This window comes from Alligator sinensis, unplaced genomic scaffold (genome assembly GCF_000455745.1).
Source record: "Alligator sinensis unplaced genomic scaffold, ASM45574v1 scaffold851_1, whole genome shotgun sequence".
Classification (NCBI taxonomy): Eukaryota; Metazoa; Chordata; order Crocodylia; family Alligatoridae; genus Alligator; species Alligator sinensis.
The window spans coordinates 65,386-81,727 of NW_005842410.1; the positions used below are offsets into that span (position 1 = coordinate 65,386).

The 16,342-nt window shown below is 45.7% G+C and overlaps 1 protein-coding gene and 1 long non-coding RNA gene across 3 annotated transcripts in view; one reads left to right on the forward strand and one right to left on the reverse strand.

Annotated features, from left to right (window-relative positions):
- Positions 1–16,342, forward strand: part of HGFAC (HGF activator) — a 99,243-nt gene that overhangs the window by 61,498 nt on the left and 21,403 nt on the right. Inside the window, exons 9-11 of the mRNA XM_006030018.3 lie at positions 2,617–2,702; positions 4,655–4,895; positions 15,568–15,707. Coding sequence (XP_006030080.1) covers positions 2,617–2,702; positions 4,655–4,895; positions 15,568–15,707 — 467 coding nt within the window. The remainder of the gene's footprint in view (positions 1–2,616; positions 2,703–4,654; positions 4,896–15,567; positions 15,708–16,342) is intronic.
- LOC112551301 overlaps positions 1,630–16,342 on the reverse strand; it is a 41,352-nt gene continuing 26,639 nt past the window's right edge. For both annotated transcript variants that reach the window (XR_003095588.1, XR_003095589.1), the window contains exon 3: positions 1,630–2,528. This is a non-coding gene — a long non-coding RNA (uncharacterized LOC112551301). The remainder of the gene's footprint in view (positions 2,529–16,342) is intronic.

Sequence of the window (16,342 nt, forward strand, 5' to 3'; positions counted from 1 at the left end):
ATCCAAATGGCTTTGGTATCCAGAGCTGGGCCCAGATTCAGCATACACTTAAAATTAACTTGGAAGCGTCCCTATTCAGCAAAGCCTTTTATTAAACACTTCAGTGAATCGGGGTCCAGCTCTAGAAATCAAGCCAATTTGACTTTAGTGAGACATAAGCGTGCTTAAGTGCTTTGCTGAGTTCAGACTTTCTTCATTTGTCCCCTTTAAGTACAATATTGACATAAAGATTTAAACACAAGAGAAAAACTATGTATCAGTGTAGGAGCTCGTCTGATCATGTTCATTATAGTGCAAACAAGAAACCGTGAAGTCCCCTTTTCAGTTTTATTATTTTTTAAAATATGTTGATGGGCATCACCAGCACAATGTAAAACCACAGATATATTGTTCAAACACTCTAATCTAGGAACATTGCCGTGGGGAGATGACTCAACCCATGGTGCTACTTCTGTTGTAAGAATTTAAAAATACCTGAGGCCTTACAGGTTGTAGCAAGATGGAAGAACCTTAAAAAGAATGCATATAGCTTTTGATAAATCATGTCTGGGCTACAAGCCCTTGTCATAGGTGGAGGAAGAAAACATGATTTTGGGAGGACTGTGTGTGTGAGCACACCCCCCTCCCCTTCCCTCCAGCAAGGAAGTCTGTTCAGGGAAGGAGCTTTGGGGGGGGGGGGCAGATTGAGGTCCCTGAGGTGAGGGAGGGAGTGGTGCAGAGACAGGGTCGAGGGCTAGGGTGAATGGGGCCCCGGGGGCTGGAGTGGGTTGTGGGACGCTCACTGCGTGGGAGGCTTGTCTGGGGGGGGGGGGGGGGGGGTGCGCACCCCGGGGTGTGTTTGTGTGTGTGGGGGGGGGGGTATGGGAGGGGGGGGGGGTGTGGGGGGGGGGGGGGGGTGGTTTCCACCACTGCGGGCAACCCTGGGGTAGGCATAGGGGCACGTGTCCCCTGATCTGAGTGCGGGATGGAGGCAGGCTGCTGCTGCGGGCTGGGGTCTGCACCCCACTGCTGGTGCTCCAGGAGCAGTGCAATGCCACATGCCTCCTGCGCACTGGCTACACTGTCTGCCCAGTGGTAGGAATTGCGTGGCATCACGTAGCTGCTGGGCTACTAGCAGTGGGGTACAGAGTGCAGCCCACAGTGGCAGGCCCCCCCTGCTGACTCACAGCACAGATTGGGGGGGCACATCTCCTCTGTGCTTGCCTTGGGGATGCGGGCAGCAGACGGGAGCCCCCCTTTCTGCCCCCCCATGCCCTTGGATGAGCTGCCCAGGCAGCAAACACTCCACAACCTGCCCCAGGGCCCCATTCACGCGCCCCCCATTCCTCTTCCCTTCTCTGCGCCCCTTCCCACCCACACATTTACTTGCGGGGCGCTGCTCCACATGTGGCTGGGTCAGATTGAGTTCCTGGCCACCTGCAGGCTCTGGCTGCTCATCTCTGTCTGTGCGCACCTCCCCACCCTGCTGCAGCTGCCCAGAGCCTGTGCCTGCACCTGGGCTGCCTGCGTTTGGTGGGGGCTAAGCCCTGTTAGCTCCAACCTTCCACCACCTATGGTCCTTGTTTACCTGAGTCACACGTCTTTGTTTTTGATTATCATGAAGACCTTTTTGAAGCTTTGAAAGTTGATCTTTTATTTATTTATATGATTTATACAGAGAATTTTTAAACAACTTAAAACACAAACAGAATTTCTATTATAGAATCGGTAAATCAGGCATATTTCTAGTTACTTCTGCAGGATGGACAAAATATTAATACTATAGTTCTTTAGACTCCAGATTAACAGTGGTGTAATTGAGGCCTAAATTAATCTGCATAGTTCCATCCTTTTCTTGCTGACAGGGTGGTCCAATGGTCTGAATACAAGCTGGCCCATCTAATTCTTAATTGCTGGTTGTTTTGCTACTGATTTCTATGTGCCCTTAATCAGGTTGGTGAGCCACAGCTTTGCGGCTTAAGACTAAGTCACAAAAAGCAGTGAGCGGGAGGATCCATACACTCGCTGTGTTTTCAGGGTCTTGAGTGGATAGGAAGGGATCACACCTGGTTGCCTAAGTCCACTGGCCCTTGGTGTCCAACTCTTGGACTGAAGCAACATGCAAGTCTGAGTTTTTCCATTTACATAATGAACTCAACGGGCTTGCTTGAGGGCTTGCTAAAGCAAAGAGTTAAGCCCTCTGTCCCAAATATGGCAAAGTGTGCAACTAAAGCTGACGAAGGGTATTTGTACCTGAAAGCTTGCAAAGAAGAATTTTTCCAACTATTTGAGCTGGTCTAATAAAAGATATCAGATTTACCCAAAGAACCTTGTCCAGCCAAATTAAACTACCTGAGTGTTCTTATCCAGCAAAGTACTTGAGGTCAGATTGAAAATTGTTTAGACCTCTAGATAATGTTAAAAATCTGCCTTCAGCATACACTTAACTTAAAGCACAGGAGTAGCCATGTTGAAATCATTGAGAAAACACATGCTTGCACACTTCGGTGGATCAAGTTCAAGTTGCTCAGATCCTTGGAGAATCAATCCTATGGATGAAGCAAGAGTGAAACAGTTGATGTTAGTGCAGCATTAAGTACAGTTCTGGACGATGATTTTGGTGTATTCTCTTATCAGGAATCCAGATAATGATGAGAGGCCCTGGTGCTACATCCTGAAGGACAATACTTTGTCTTGGGAATATTGTAACATTCCATCTTGTGGTAGGTAAATGTAATCTTGTAATTTCTTCTAAATTGCTTTCTAATGCTTATCATCCTTGATAAGCATTTGTCTACTGTCACAACCCAAGGGTGTGATTTTGTTTTGTGTGTGCTTTGGCACCACTGAATTATTTTCCCGCCGTTTTGGAGCTTTCTTTGCAGGGTGCATTTCTTTTTTGCAGCACAGAGATGCACGGTGCAAAGAGTTCCCGCCATTTGTTTTAAAATTCGAGCCCCATTATTGGCTTGTGTTAAAATATTCCCACGTGGCAGCTAGCGATTGGCCTTTTTGGCCGATTAAAGGGCTGAGTGGTTTCCGCCCAAGTTGGAGGACGCCACGAACATCAGGAGGAGGAGACTTCACGTCTCGTGAAGATCTCTAAGCGCTGCGGAGCCTATTGGACCCAGCGTATTCAAAGAAGGCAACAGGGGTCTGATCAGCCTCTAGCCTCTCCCCGTCACTGAGCGCAATCCTCAACGTATCCCTCTTCCCTGCGCGCAAAAGGACCCACGGAGCCTCGACAACTCCGTGTGAGTGATCCGAGTATAGTCTGAGTCCTCAAACTGGGGATTTAAGCGGAGCTTTGCCTGGGAAACTGTCCAGCCTACACCGCGACCATCTTCGGTGTAAGTAAACAATCTTGAATCAACCATTACGCGTCCGTGCCTAATTCTAGCGTGTCGCCTGCTTTCTCTGACCCAGCGTGCCCGGGCTGCTGGCCACAGCCCGCGCGGCGTGAAAAAGGACCCGGATCGCTCCCGACCCGCACATCTACATATTTACACAAATAATCCTTACCAAAGCAAGTCCTTACAAGTCAATGGGACACTGTGTAAAAGTAAAGGTAGCAGGATCAGACCCTAAATTAGCACATCCTTGCACTCATTGACTCTTCTTCCAGTAGTTTAAACTAAACATTGCTCTATAGTAAATGAATTTGAAAAATCAAGAGTCTGTTCTTTCTATCAATTCTTATTTAATTACCATGAATATTACTTGATATGAAGGTGCATTTAAATAGTGGGTAATCTGGAAAGACAAGATGTAAAATGACCTTTCAGTTATTTAAATAGTTTCCACTGACTAAAAAAATTGAAGCAGGTTTTTTTTTTCTCACCCTGTCAGAGCTACATACTCTGCTTGATATCTGAAAATTAAGGGCAATGAAAATGGTTAAATGGTTAGGGGGCTGGGGCACATGATTTATGAGAGGATGAGGGACCTGGGTTCATTTAGTCTGTAGAAGAGAAGACTGAGGTGGGATTTGATAGCAAACTTTAACTACCTGAAGGGTGGTTAAAAGAGTATGAAGCCTAGACTGTTCTCAGTGGTGGCAAATAACAGAATAAGAAGCAATTGTCTCACATTGCAGTAAGGGAAGTTTAGGTTGGTTAGGTAAGAACTCTCTCGCTAGGAGGGTGGTGAAGCTGTGGAACCAGGTTACCTAGAGAGGTGGTGAAATCTCCATCCTTGGAGGTTTTTAAGACCTTGCTTGACAAAGCCCTGGCTGGAGTGATGTATTTGGGGTGGTCCAGCTTTGAGGAAGGGGTTGGACTAGATGACCTCCTGAGATCCCTTCCAACCCCAATTTTCAGTGATTCTACGATACAGTATTTCTGTCATATGAATCATCACCAGTCTCTCCCAGCAATGAAGGGTCTGGAATTGGAATGAGGTCCTCAATCATGCAGTTTCTCTGCATGAAATTCAGACTGAAAGTGAAAAGGAAGAGGACACTAAAGGCTGTTGAACTTAGGTGACCAAGTGTGATCCTCATTCCACCCTATTTGTCCTGAGCTGACATATTTCTCCTGGGACAAATGTGATATCTGTCTGTTCATTAGTTGCCTAATAGGTAGAATAGGTCATAAATTCCTTTAGGCTTCTATGAAAATGTCAGTTTTAGACATCCTAAATATATGCAGTGTGATACTTTCATTTTATATTTCAGGAAGCAAGGGAAGGATGCCGTCACCTGCAGATAATGTGGAGACTTTTGCAGTTGTCAGAAGAGCTTGTGGGAGAAGACACAAAAAGCGAATTTTTATAAGACCTAGGATTATTGGGGGATCTTCTTCTTTGCCAGGGTCTCACCCATGGCTAGCAGCCTTATATATAGGAAATAGCTTCTGTTCTGGGAGCCTAATTCATTCTTGTTGGGTAGTGTCAGCTGCACATTGCTTTCATAACAGGTAAGTTTAGTGCATTAATAATGTCTTATTTCTAGAATGCCTTGTATGTCAGAGCTACTTTTTGCTAAAAGAAACCTTCATAAAAAATTACTACTAAACAGATTATATAGCCTTGAAATATCCTGCTCAAGAGATAAATAGAGTAGTTCCTAAAGTTAAGACAACAATAATACACATCAGCTTCAGAGAGGAAGTGAAAAGGAAAGCTTCATCCAGTTAGGTTATGCTGATGGACTGAGGGAATAATCCTTAAGGTATAGCAAAGAATATGAGTAAAACTGTCATTTGTTCAAGAGGTTGATTACTTTTATCTGATTACATATCTCATTAGTGTTATGAATATAAAAGGGGAAGTAACTTGGGAATTAGACTGAGCCAAGGAAATGTTTGAAGTCCTTTGTCTGTGAGAGTGAGATCTAATTTTCTCTTTGTTTTAATGAAGCAACTATTCTTGCTCTATTAGATTTTTCTATATTAAATAGTTACAGTGTATGGATCTCAAGGAATTAACTTGATTTTATAGTATGAGAAGATGGTAGACATCTTGCCAAACAGCTCCAGATGCAAAAGTCTCAAGGGCATGTTTTTGGTCTGACATTATGTGATGGGGCCGACTCAAGGCCGGTCACGACATTGGTCCACCCACCTGTCTAGGGAAGTCTGCCCTGCCTTTCCTGCCATGCCTTGATGTATCAAATAGATAGAAAATGTGGGAGGCTGCCCATTTTATTTCCCCGATGCCAAGGGCCAAATACATGGCTCTGAACCTCCCCTTACACCATGTCCCATGCCTTGCAGATGGCATCCAGATCCACTATTACTCCCCTGGCCCCGTAGGTGGCCTGCACTCAGCCTCTGGCCCAAACTTGGCCTTAGGCATCCTCAGACATATCTGGGCCACATGCCTCCCCACTGGAGCCTCTACTCTGGCCAGCCTACACTCAGTCCTTCAGGCCCCCATGGACCCTACTGTATGCAGCCTCTGGCTACCTCTACTCCAGTCAGTCTATGCACAGTCCTTCAGGCCCCCACAGACCCAAGTCGATGCGGCCTCTGGCTCTCTGTTCCACACTGGGCTGAACTTGGTCTCTGGACCCTCTCTGGGGCACTACTCCATGCCTCACTAGGCTCCTGGCCGTTATGCCCCTTGGTCCTCAGATGTTTGTCAACATGTCTGGACCTTGCCTCAGACCCCATTCAATGGACCTGGGCCCTGTGCTTTTCTGTCGGGGTGTGCTTCCCTAGCCTTTCCACTCCACAGGTTACCCAAGGCAGTAGGGACTGAGGCTTTCTGGCACCCCATCCTTGCCTTTCACTGGTGAGGCACAGGTATGACATTTCCTGGAGACTGCTCCACCACAGCCAGCCCCACCACACCATCTAAACCTAGCAGGGTGTACTTTCATAGTTTCATAGTTGTGTGGGTCTGGAAGGGACCTTATAGATCATTAGGTCCATCCCTTCTGCGCTTGCGCAGGAAAGACTGTTGGGATCAGATGACCCCAGCAAGATGGGCATCAAGATGCTTTTTGAAGAGCGCCAGGGTGGATGACTGTACCATATCTGAGGGGGAGCCTGTTCCAAACCCTTGGCACCCAACTTGTAAAGAAGTTTTTCTTTATGTCTATCCTGAAGTGATCCTCAATCAGCTTTTGCCCATTATTTCTTGCCCTCCCCTGGGGGGCCTTGGTGAACAGATGCTCCCCAGGCCCTGATGTACACCCTTGATATACTTATAAGCTGCCACCAAGTCCCCTCTGAGTTTTCTCTTCTCCAGGCTGAACAGTCCCAAGTCCTTCAGCTTCACGTTATATGACCTGGTCTCTAATCATGTGTGTGGCCCTCCTTTGGACTCTCTTGAGCTTCTCCACATCTTTCCTGAAGTGTGATGCCAAGAACTGGATGCAGAACTCTGTGGTCTCACCAAGCCTGAGTAGAGAGGGAGGATGACATTCTTAGTCTTGCTTGAGATACCTCAGTAGATGCAAGCCAGTGTTTGATTAGCTTTGCCAGCTACAGCATAGCATTGATGGCTCATGTTCATTTTGTTGCCTATCACAACACCCATGTCTTGTTCAAATGTGGTGCTAGCAAGCATAGCACTGCTGAGCCTATAAGTGCGTTGTGGATTATTTCTCCCCAAATGGAGCATTTTAGTTTCAGGTTATGTCCCAGGACCAGGAACCTCCTCTATCCCCATAGTTCTTACCCTGACCTCCAGGTGTTCTGGGAGCTGCAGTCTGCAGGCTGAATTATGTTGTTCCTCTGGCTCCCTAGATGTAACTGCTGGCTCAGCTCTTAAGGCCTGGTCTTATGCTGAGGCTGCCCAGCTCTTCTCCAATCTAGGATCCCTCTTGCAGTTATGTGACTGACTAATTGGGCCCGGCTGCAACTGTTGGCTGCTCTACAGCCTGCTCCAGCCCCTTAAAGTGGTGGGCACCAAAGGTGCCCTGCCACACATGGTTATATAACTATATTTAGGTAGACAACTAGGTATTCTTTCACATTAGTAAAATGATAATGTTGATAATCTGGGTAAAGGGAGAACAGTAAACAAGGCAGAAAGCAAAAGAAGTGACAAAAAAAAATCTGTGAAAGGTGTCTCAAATAAAAGATTTTCAGTGAATGAATCAGCTGATGAATGAGCATGTACATGTACAAGTCCTGATCTTTAGAAGAAAAAATTATATAGAGGAATAATTTTTAAATATATGGGGTATATAAGGGGTGCAAGGTGCTGCACCTAAGGAGAAGGAATCACTAGCATGCTTACAGGCTTGGGGAGGACCTTCTCAGCAGTACAGCAGTGGAAAGGGATCTCAGAGTCATTGTTGACACCAAGATAAACATGAGTCGTCAATGTGACGAAGCAATCTGTAAAGCTAACCGCACTCTATCATGCATTGACATAGTTTCATTGTTTGTAGGGTCGGAAGGGACCTGAGCAGATCATCAAGTCTGACCCCCTGCCATGGCAGGAAAGAGTACTGGGGTCAAAGGACCCCAGCAAAGTGTTCATCCAGCCTCCTCTTAAAGACCCCCAGGGTAGGAGCCAGCACCACTTCTCTTGGAAGTTGGTGGGCTGGTTTCCTTTTTGTGCCTGTCTATGATCCAACTGGGAGATTTGTCCTGATCTGTATTCAGGAATACAGAGGCAAAAAACTCATTGAAGAACTCAGCCTTGTCCCCACTATCTGCCACTATTTGCCCTAGTTTGTACTGTAGGGGTCCTACACCTTTTTACTCCCTGTATACCTGAAGAACGACTTTTTGTTGTCTTTAATTTTTGTTGCCAGCCTAAGTTCCATTTCTGCTTTGGTGTTTCTGACTGCCTCCCTGCAAGTGTGGGCCAAGTAGGTATACTCCACCTTGGTAGATACTCCCTGCTTCTACCTCTTTTATACCTCTTTTTTTGCCCCTAGTTTCCTGGATTTCCCTGTTCAGCAAAGGGTGTTTCTTGGCTCCTTTCCCCCCTTTCCTGTGCAATGGGATTGTCTCCTTCTGTTCCTGTAGGATTGCTCCCTTTAGGAATGACCACCTTTCCTGGACTCCCATCTCACCAATGCTCCTGTTCTTCAGTGCCTCACTAACTAATCTCATGATCACACTGAAGTTAGCCCTTCTGAAGTCTAGTACTTCTGCCTTACTGGTTGTTTTTCCCACTCTACGCCGGATGGTGAATTCAATCAAGTGATGGTCACTGTCCCCTAGGTTACCTTGTATCCGTAGATACCCCACCAAGTCATCCCCTATAGCCAGGACCAAGTCCAGTAAGGCATTTCCCCTAGTGGGACCGTATACCTCCTGTGTTAGGTGAAGGTCCTGCATGCGGGTTAAGAACCTATGTGAATGGTTGGATCTAGCTGACTGCTCCTCCCAGCAGATGTCAGGGTAGTTTAGGTCACCCATGACAACCATGTCCCTTGACCATACGGCCTCTGAGAGCTGTCTAGAGAATTCCAGGTCCAATTCATCCTCCTGCTTTGGCAGTCTGTAGTAGACTCCCACTACCAAATTCCTTTCCCCCCGACCCCCTTGCATTCTGACCCTCAATACCTCAATTTGCCCCTCCTCTGGTCCCATCTTGATTATGGAAGATGTATATTGCTCCTCAACATAGAGAGCATCAACCTCCCCCCCCCCCCCTACCCGCCGCCCTTTTCTCCCTTGTACACTTCTGTACAGCCTATAGCCCTCAATGCTTACTGCCCAATCGTGGTAGGGTCCCACCAAGTTTCAGTTAGCCTAAGTCGAAGTTCTTGTTTGCAAGCAGGAGTGCAAGTTCCTCCTGCTTGTTCCCCATGCTCCTAGCATTAGTACAGAGACACTTGAGCCCCCCCAGTTGGTGCCCTTGGTACCCCCCTGTCCTGATGCCCTTCGGGCCCCTTAGTACTTATGTGAGCAATATTAGATGTTAGGGATGTATTTTCTGGAGCTTTTGAGGGGAGGCAGCACTGTCTGTTGGATAGAACTCAAAATTGGGAGTCAGAAGGCCCAATCACAGGATTTGTATGTCGCCTTTCATTCATTTCTGTACTTCACTGCTCTTGTCTGTAACAAGGACTTGATAGTATTTACTTCCATATTAAATAGATTGGGGAAATGTTGTATATTAGATGCACACATTTCATTTTAAATATTCTGTTTTCTATAAAACGTAGATACTTTTGTTTCCTAATATCAAGTTGATCAGACTAGGAAAAGTATGACATCATTTTGTACCCCTTGTTCCTTGCATAGTGAGGAAGCCAAGAGCATCAGAAAACCTTACACCAGAATACATATGCCAACGGTCTGAAGAGGTAATAATATCATCATGAATGTTGTGGTTAAGCATGTGGAGCTCTAGCCACAATGCCTTTGTTTTCCAAATGTTGTGAAATAGCTATTAACTTTGGCAGCTATTCAGGACATTTCCACCCACATCCAGCTGGTGGCTTGTTGCATAGAAATTTTCAATAATAACTTTGTCCTATTCTACACTCTTCTGTATGGTTAGTGCATACAAGCTTACTACAGTTTCAGCAGTTCACCGCTAGGCGACAATAGATACCTGTGTAGTTCATTTTTTGCATAATCCTCCTTTTTTCCCCTGACCCTTAATGAATAAAATACCAGCGCATGTGCAAGTTGCAATATGTTAGTTTAACATATATAAGATGTTTTAAGATGCATGTCTTGGATGTGGAAAGCTTCTGGTTTGCTTTGTATGCCACAAAATTCTATGAAAGCAGGCATATTGAATAGGAAAGAACAAGAAAAAATCCCCTGCCTTGCCTGCTCCTCAAAGAGTCCTTTGATATCTTGTTTTCTCTTCCTTCTTCTTAAAATGACATCTCTAATCTTCATCCTTGAAGAATAATACTTGCTTTATGAAAACTGTATACTCTAGGGCACCAACCAGATAATTACACCTCTTTCCACTTAATACATTAGTTCTTGTTCTTCTGTACCAGTGGAGAAGGCATTATGCATCTATGCTGGAAAGAACTAGTTATTAATATGAAGATGATAAGGAAAACTTGCTATGAGGGTCTACTGTCTATTTTGGCACAGTACCTGGTAATTGGGCATTTCTTTGTTGCTGTGCTGTAGAATAGAATGTTTTGAAGCATGCAGATTATTTGATGTTGAAACCACTACTGGTTAAATTCACTGCTGACTTACCTGCATGGAGCGCCAATGGGCCTTTCAGCAATAGTGAGTTTAAAACTCATTGTTTTTAACCTCAAAGACTTTAGTTAGCATATGGACATTTCCCAGCAACTTCAAAAAGGCAGTTCTATCCTTTCAGTTCCCCGGGTAGTTCCTGCTTATTGTCCTTGCTTGGGTATATGTGAACATGAGACTTATGTTTTTTTGTGATTAAAGAGGTTGGTAGCTGAAAAGGAAGGTAGGAGTCACAATAAATAGCAGGAAAATCTGTTGGGATATAGCATTTAGTTCAGTGCCCTCATGGATTTATCCTGATAGATTCCTGTATGCATCTACAATATAGATGGGATACCTTGATATAGTGCAAGATACTGCTTGAGGCCTGTCCAAGTGTTTCTGAAGTACAAATTTGCCAATACTTCTGTTAGCCTGATCCTCACCCAAGAATTTACATCTGTGGATAGTGTGAGGGGAAGAGCCCAGAGCAGGGGATAAGCCCTGAGGAATTTGCATGGGAAATACTTACTGCAGGTGCCGAGGAAAACCCAGCTAGAGCCATGAGCAGGCCAATGCGCTTCTGCAGCACTTGCTCCCTCCAGAATGGCAGGTGGAGCATGATGAGGAGTATTTCTGACCCCGGAGAGGGCTGCAGCTGGCAGAGAGGGGAGATTCTGGAGGCCTTTTCAGCTGACAGAGGCAAGTGGCCAACTGTGGAGGAAATGGGTGAGACTACTGGCAACAGTGGTTGGAGGACCACCAACAGAGCCTTGGATGGGCTGCTTAGGGGAACTGCCCAAGAACAGCTAGGCAAGGATGGAAGTGGCAGAGACAAAAACCAGTAGATGGCACAGAAAAGGAGAATGAGGGTGCAGCCACCACAAGTGGGTACATGAGTTTTCAGGAGCACGGCCTCTTTTTTAAAATCCTTGCTCCTCTTCTTTCATCAAACAGCTAGTGGAAGTTTCCCAGTCACAGGCCCTGGTTCCCATTGGAGACTTCAGTCACTCTGACATCTGCTGGGAGGGCAATACAGCAGTGCACAGGCAATCCAGGATGTTTTCAGAGAGTGTTGGGGACAACTTCATGGTACCAATGCTGGAGCAGACAACTAGGGGCTGTGCTCTTCTTGACGTGCTTCTCACAAATAGGGAAGAATTGATAGGGAATGTAGTAGTGGATGGCAACTTGGGCAGCAGTGACCATGAGATGATCGAGTTCAGGAACCTTAGGAAAAGAAGGATGGAGAGCAGCAGAGTAAGGACCTTGGACTTCAGAAAAGCAGACTTTGACTCACTCAGGGAACTCATGGGCAAGATCCACATGGAAGCCAGTCTGAGGGGGAGAGGAGTCCAGGAGAGCTGGCTGTACTTTAAAGAAGCCTTACTGAGAGTGCAGGAAGACTAGCAAGTATGGCAGAAGACCAGCTTGGATAGCAGGGAATGCTTCAGTAAACTAAATCACAAAAAGGAAGCTTTTAAGAAGTGGAAATTTGGACAAACAACTAGGGAGGATTATAAGAGCATTGCTCAGGCATGCAGGGATGAAGTCAGGAAGATCAAAACACAACTGGAGTTGCAGCTACCAAGGGATGTGAAGGGGAACAAGAAGGGTTTCTACAAGTATGTCTGTAGCAAGGGGAGGACCAGGAAAAGTGTGGGTGCCTTACTGAATGGGGGAGGCACCATTGTGACAGAGGATGCAGAAAAGGCTGAAGTGCTCAATACCCTTTTTGCCCCAGTCTTAAAAGGCAAGGTCAGCTCCAAGACTACTGCACTGGGTAGCACAGTTTGGGAAGGAGGTGAGCAGACTTCAGTGGTGAAAGAACAGATTAGGGACTACTTAGAAAAAATGGACATATGCAAGTCCATGGGGTAGATGGGATGCACCCAAGAGTGCTGAGGGAATTGGCTGATGTGATTGCAGAGCCATTGGCCATCATCTTTGAAAACTCTTGGCAATCAGGAGAGGTACTAGGTAACTGGAAAAGGGCAAACTGGCTCTGTGGGTGTGGGGAGATGGATGGATGAGGGTTACCTTGACTTTAGCAAGACTTTTGATACGGTCTCCCACAGCATTCTTGTAGGCAAGGTAAGGAAGTGTGGGCTGGATGAATGCACTGTAAGGTGGATAGAAAACTGGCTGGAGCTTTGGGCTCAGAGAGTGTAATTAATAGCTTGATGTCCAGTTGGCAGCCAGTATCAAGTGGACTGCCCCAGGGGTTGGTCCTGGGGCTGGTTTTGTTCAACGTCTTTATCAGTGACCTGGAAGATGGCATGGAGTCCCCCCTCAGCAAGTTTGCAGATGACCCCAAGCTGTGGAGAGTGGTAGATACGCTGGAGGGTAGGGCTAGGATTCATAGGGACCTAGACAATTTGGAGGATTGGGCCAAATGAATCTCATACGGTTCAACAAAGACAAGTGCAAAGTCCTGCATTTCGAACAGAAGAATCCCATGCACCAGAGCAGGGTGGAGGCTGACTGGCTGGGCAGCACCCCTGCAGAAAAGGACCTGGGGGTTTCAGTGGACAATAAGCTGAATATAAGCCTGCAATGTGCCCTTGTTGCTAAGAAGGCTAACAGCATACTGGGCGGCATTGGTAAGTGTGTTGCCAGTAGTTCAAGGGAAGTGATTATTCCCCTCTATTCAGCCCTGGTGAGGCCACATCTGGAGTGCTGTGTTCCGTTTTGGGCCCCCCCACTACAGAAAGGATTTGGACAAATTGGAGAGAGTTCAGCGGTGGGCAACAAAAATGATGTGGGACCTGGGGGAGATGACTTTTGAGGAAGATGGAGGGAACTGGGCTTATTTAGTCTACAGAAGAAGAGACTGAGAGGGCACTTAATAGCAGCCTCCAAGTACCTGAAGGGGGTTCAAAAGAGGATGGAGCTAGACTGTTCTCAGTGGTGGCAGATGACAGAACAAGGAACAATGGTCTCAAGTTGTAGCAAGTTAAGTTTGGGTTAGATATTAGGAAGAACTGTCTCACTAGGTGGGTAGTAAAAACTGGAATAGGTTACCCAGAGAGGTGATAGAATCTCTATTGTTTGAGGTTTTCCAGACCCAGCTAGACAAAGTTTTGGCTGATCTAGTTGGCGATGGCCCTGCTTTGATCAGGGGGTTGAACCAGATGACCTCCTTAGGTCCCTTCCAACCCTAAATTTCTATGATTCTTTGTTTGTTTGTTTTTTTGGATGGTCTTTCTTTCTTTCCTTGGGCTGGGACAGCAGCAGGAAGCCATGATCCACTCCCTGCAAATGTTCATTGACCTTACAAAACGAGACAGGGTAACTACCCTGGTGAAATTGACCGTTGAGTGGATTAGCGTGAGAACTGGAGGGAGGATGTAACTCTAATTGATTGTTTGAAGCATCCATGGAGGTGTGATTTAATTTCAATGACCCAGGAACTGGGAATGAATTGATTTCATAATTGCCCTCTTTTTCCCAAGTGTCTGGTGGACCCTAGGTGCAATGATTTCATTTTGATGGACCCCCGAACCTGGGGCATGAGCTGATAGGAGGTTATAATAAGTCTTATTAGCTTTAGAATGAACTTATCTTCATTGAGGGACCCTGGGGCCTATAAGGAATTAATTGAAGGTTGGTCTCAGGGAGCCTAAGTGGACTTAACTCATGAGCCTTATTTGGTAAGCCAGCCTACAATTACCAGCAGCATATTTAGGCAAAACAAGATCCTAGCCTAGATGCATGGCATCAGGGATGTGGTAAGGGCGGGGTGTAAGGGGACGAGGAGCCCTATGAAGAAATCCCTTCAGGGGAGAACCAGGAAGACTCATCACTCAGCTTACACCCAATTCCCAAATGTTAAAATATATACATCAAGACATGGCGGGTGAGAGGACAACATCTGTGATGGGCAGTGTTGAGACCATCTGGTTCTCCCCAACAGTGCACGCAAGTAAGGTGTCAGGCAGGCGTGGGCCTCAGTCTTATAATACCCACCCCTGAAAGATTGGCATAATTTTCTTAAGATTTTGCTGTCCCTATGTGATCATGAGGTAAAACACCAGAAAGAAGGGCTCTCTACTAACAAATGATTGTAAAATTAGTATGTGATTCCAGCTGACTTTAACTTCAGCTAGAGGCACCGAGTATGTGGGGGCCCGAGGGCTTTGGCTCCCCTCAGGAAGCGGGCTGTTACCTGAAATGCATAACACTTCCCACATGTCCATTATCTTATGTCCCTCCCCCTCTTCCCTGGCAAAAATAAAAGTTAGTGCTTATGAATTCTACTGAAACGTGTCAGGTAAAAGGATGTTTCTGCAAAAGGATGTGGAAGCTGAATATCAGGCTGGGTTCTTTTCCTATAAAATGAGAAAACCTATTCTGATTTAGATCCTGGGGTACACTGCAAGACACCTGTTTATTTTGGAAATGAGCACATTTTAATCAGAGGGAAAGAAAGATGGCGCTCCATCATGCCATTTGTATGGAGCCATTTTCAGTTGCTGTAGTGATTAATTTGAAATTAATCTCCGAGTCCCACTGAAATCTTTCCTTTGGCTATTGTGGAAGTTGAATTGGGCCCCTAGGGTGCCTGTACACGAGTGTGGAGGCTGCTCTTGTAATTACAGCGCATCGGACCAGACTTGATTAATCAAGTCTGCTGGAGTTTGGCAAGTACTACACTCCAGCCAGCCTCCACATCTCATGTATCAGCGTCCTTGCACTTCAAAATGGTGGTGGGGGTGCTTTATCTAAAGCTAATTGAACCAACTTCAGATAAAGCACCTCCGCCACCATTTTGAAGTGTGGGGATGCTGATATATGAGATGCTCTGGGCACCGCTTTAATTAGCACCACTCTAATTAAAGCACCCCCTGCCCTCGAAGCATGTGTATAGACATACTTAATTCTTAGGCAGATACACGACTCTCATATTATTATTTTATAGTAATTTTTGTGTGTGGACTCTTGACTTTAAGCATGTGGATTTATTTTTCTACAGAAAGGCAACCTCTTTTCTCTTGTAATTGTGTTTTTTCCTTTTATTTAGTCCACCAATTTCCTCTGTAAAGGTTGTTTTGGGTCAGCACAGATTTAATAAGACAACAGATGTAACACAAACATTTGAAATAGAGAAGTATATCTTTCATCCTGAGTTCTCAGTTTTTGACCAAAGTGATCATGATATTGGTGAGTATTTTAATTTTAAAAAAACTTTATTTCATATAGGGTAAAATGTAGCTGGTTTGGTGAAAATATATTTCATCACAGTTCCATAGAGTGGGAAAAATAAGAATCTCAATCTTGGTTTACCTGTGAAAAAGCTGAATTGGTTTTATGGTCTTTAGTAAGAGATTAGGAGAATATGGGGACATGATTTCTCACAGAAGGGAGCGCTTCATTCTGGCTGAGAAAGGCCAAACTGTATCTAATTGCTGTAAGCTAAAGTTAGACAAATTAAGACTAGAAATAAGGTTCAGACTTTTAGCAGTGAGGGTGATTAACCATTGAAGCAGATTTGCCATTTCATGATGTCTTTAAGTGGAACATCTGCCAGGGGCCTTAAGACACAATTAGTCTGTGTCGCGGCGCACCTCAGTGCTCCTGCTCCTAGAGAGGAGAAACTGCTGGGGAAAAGCCTCAGCAGAGATAATGAGCACAGCTGCAGGTTGCTAGGGCAACTAATGAGAGTCAGCTGATCCTGAGGGGGCAGGGCCTGACCCCTATAAAGCCTAGAGCCAAGGCCAGGCTAGCAGTTCCCTGCCAGCAGCCAGAGGGGCAGGAGCTCCTGGAGTTAGGATGCGGAGAGAAGCCTAAACGCCAGG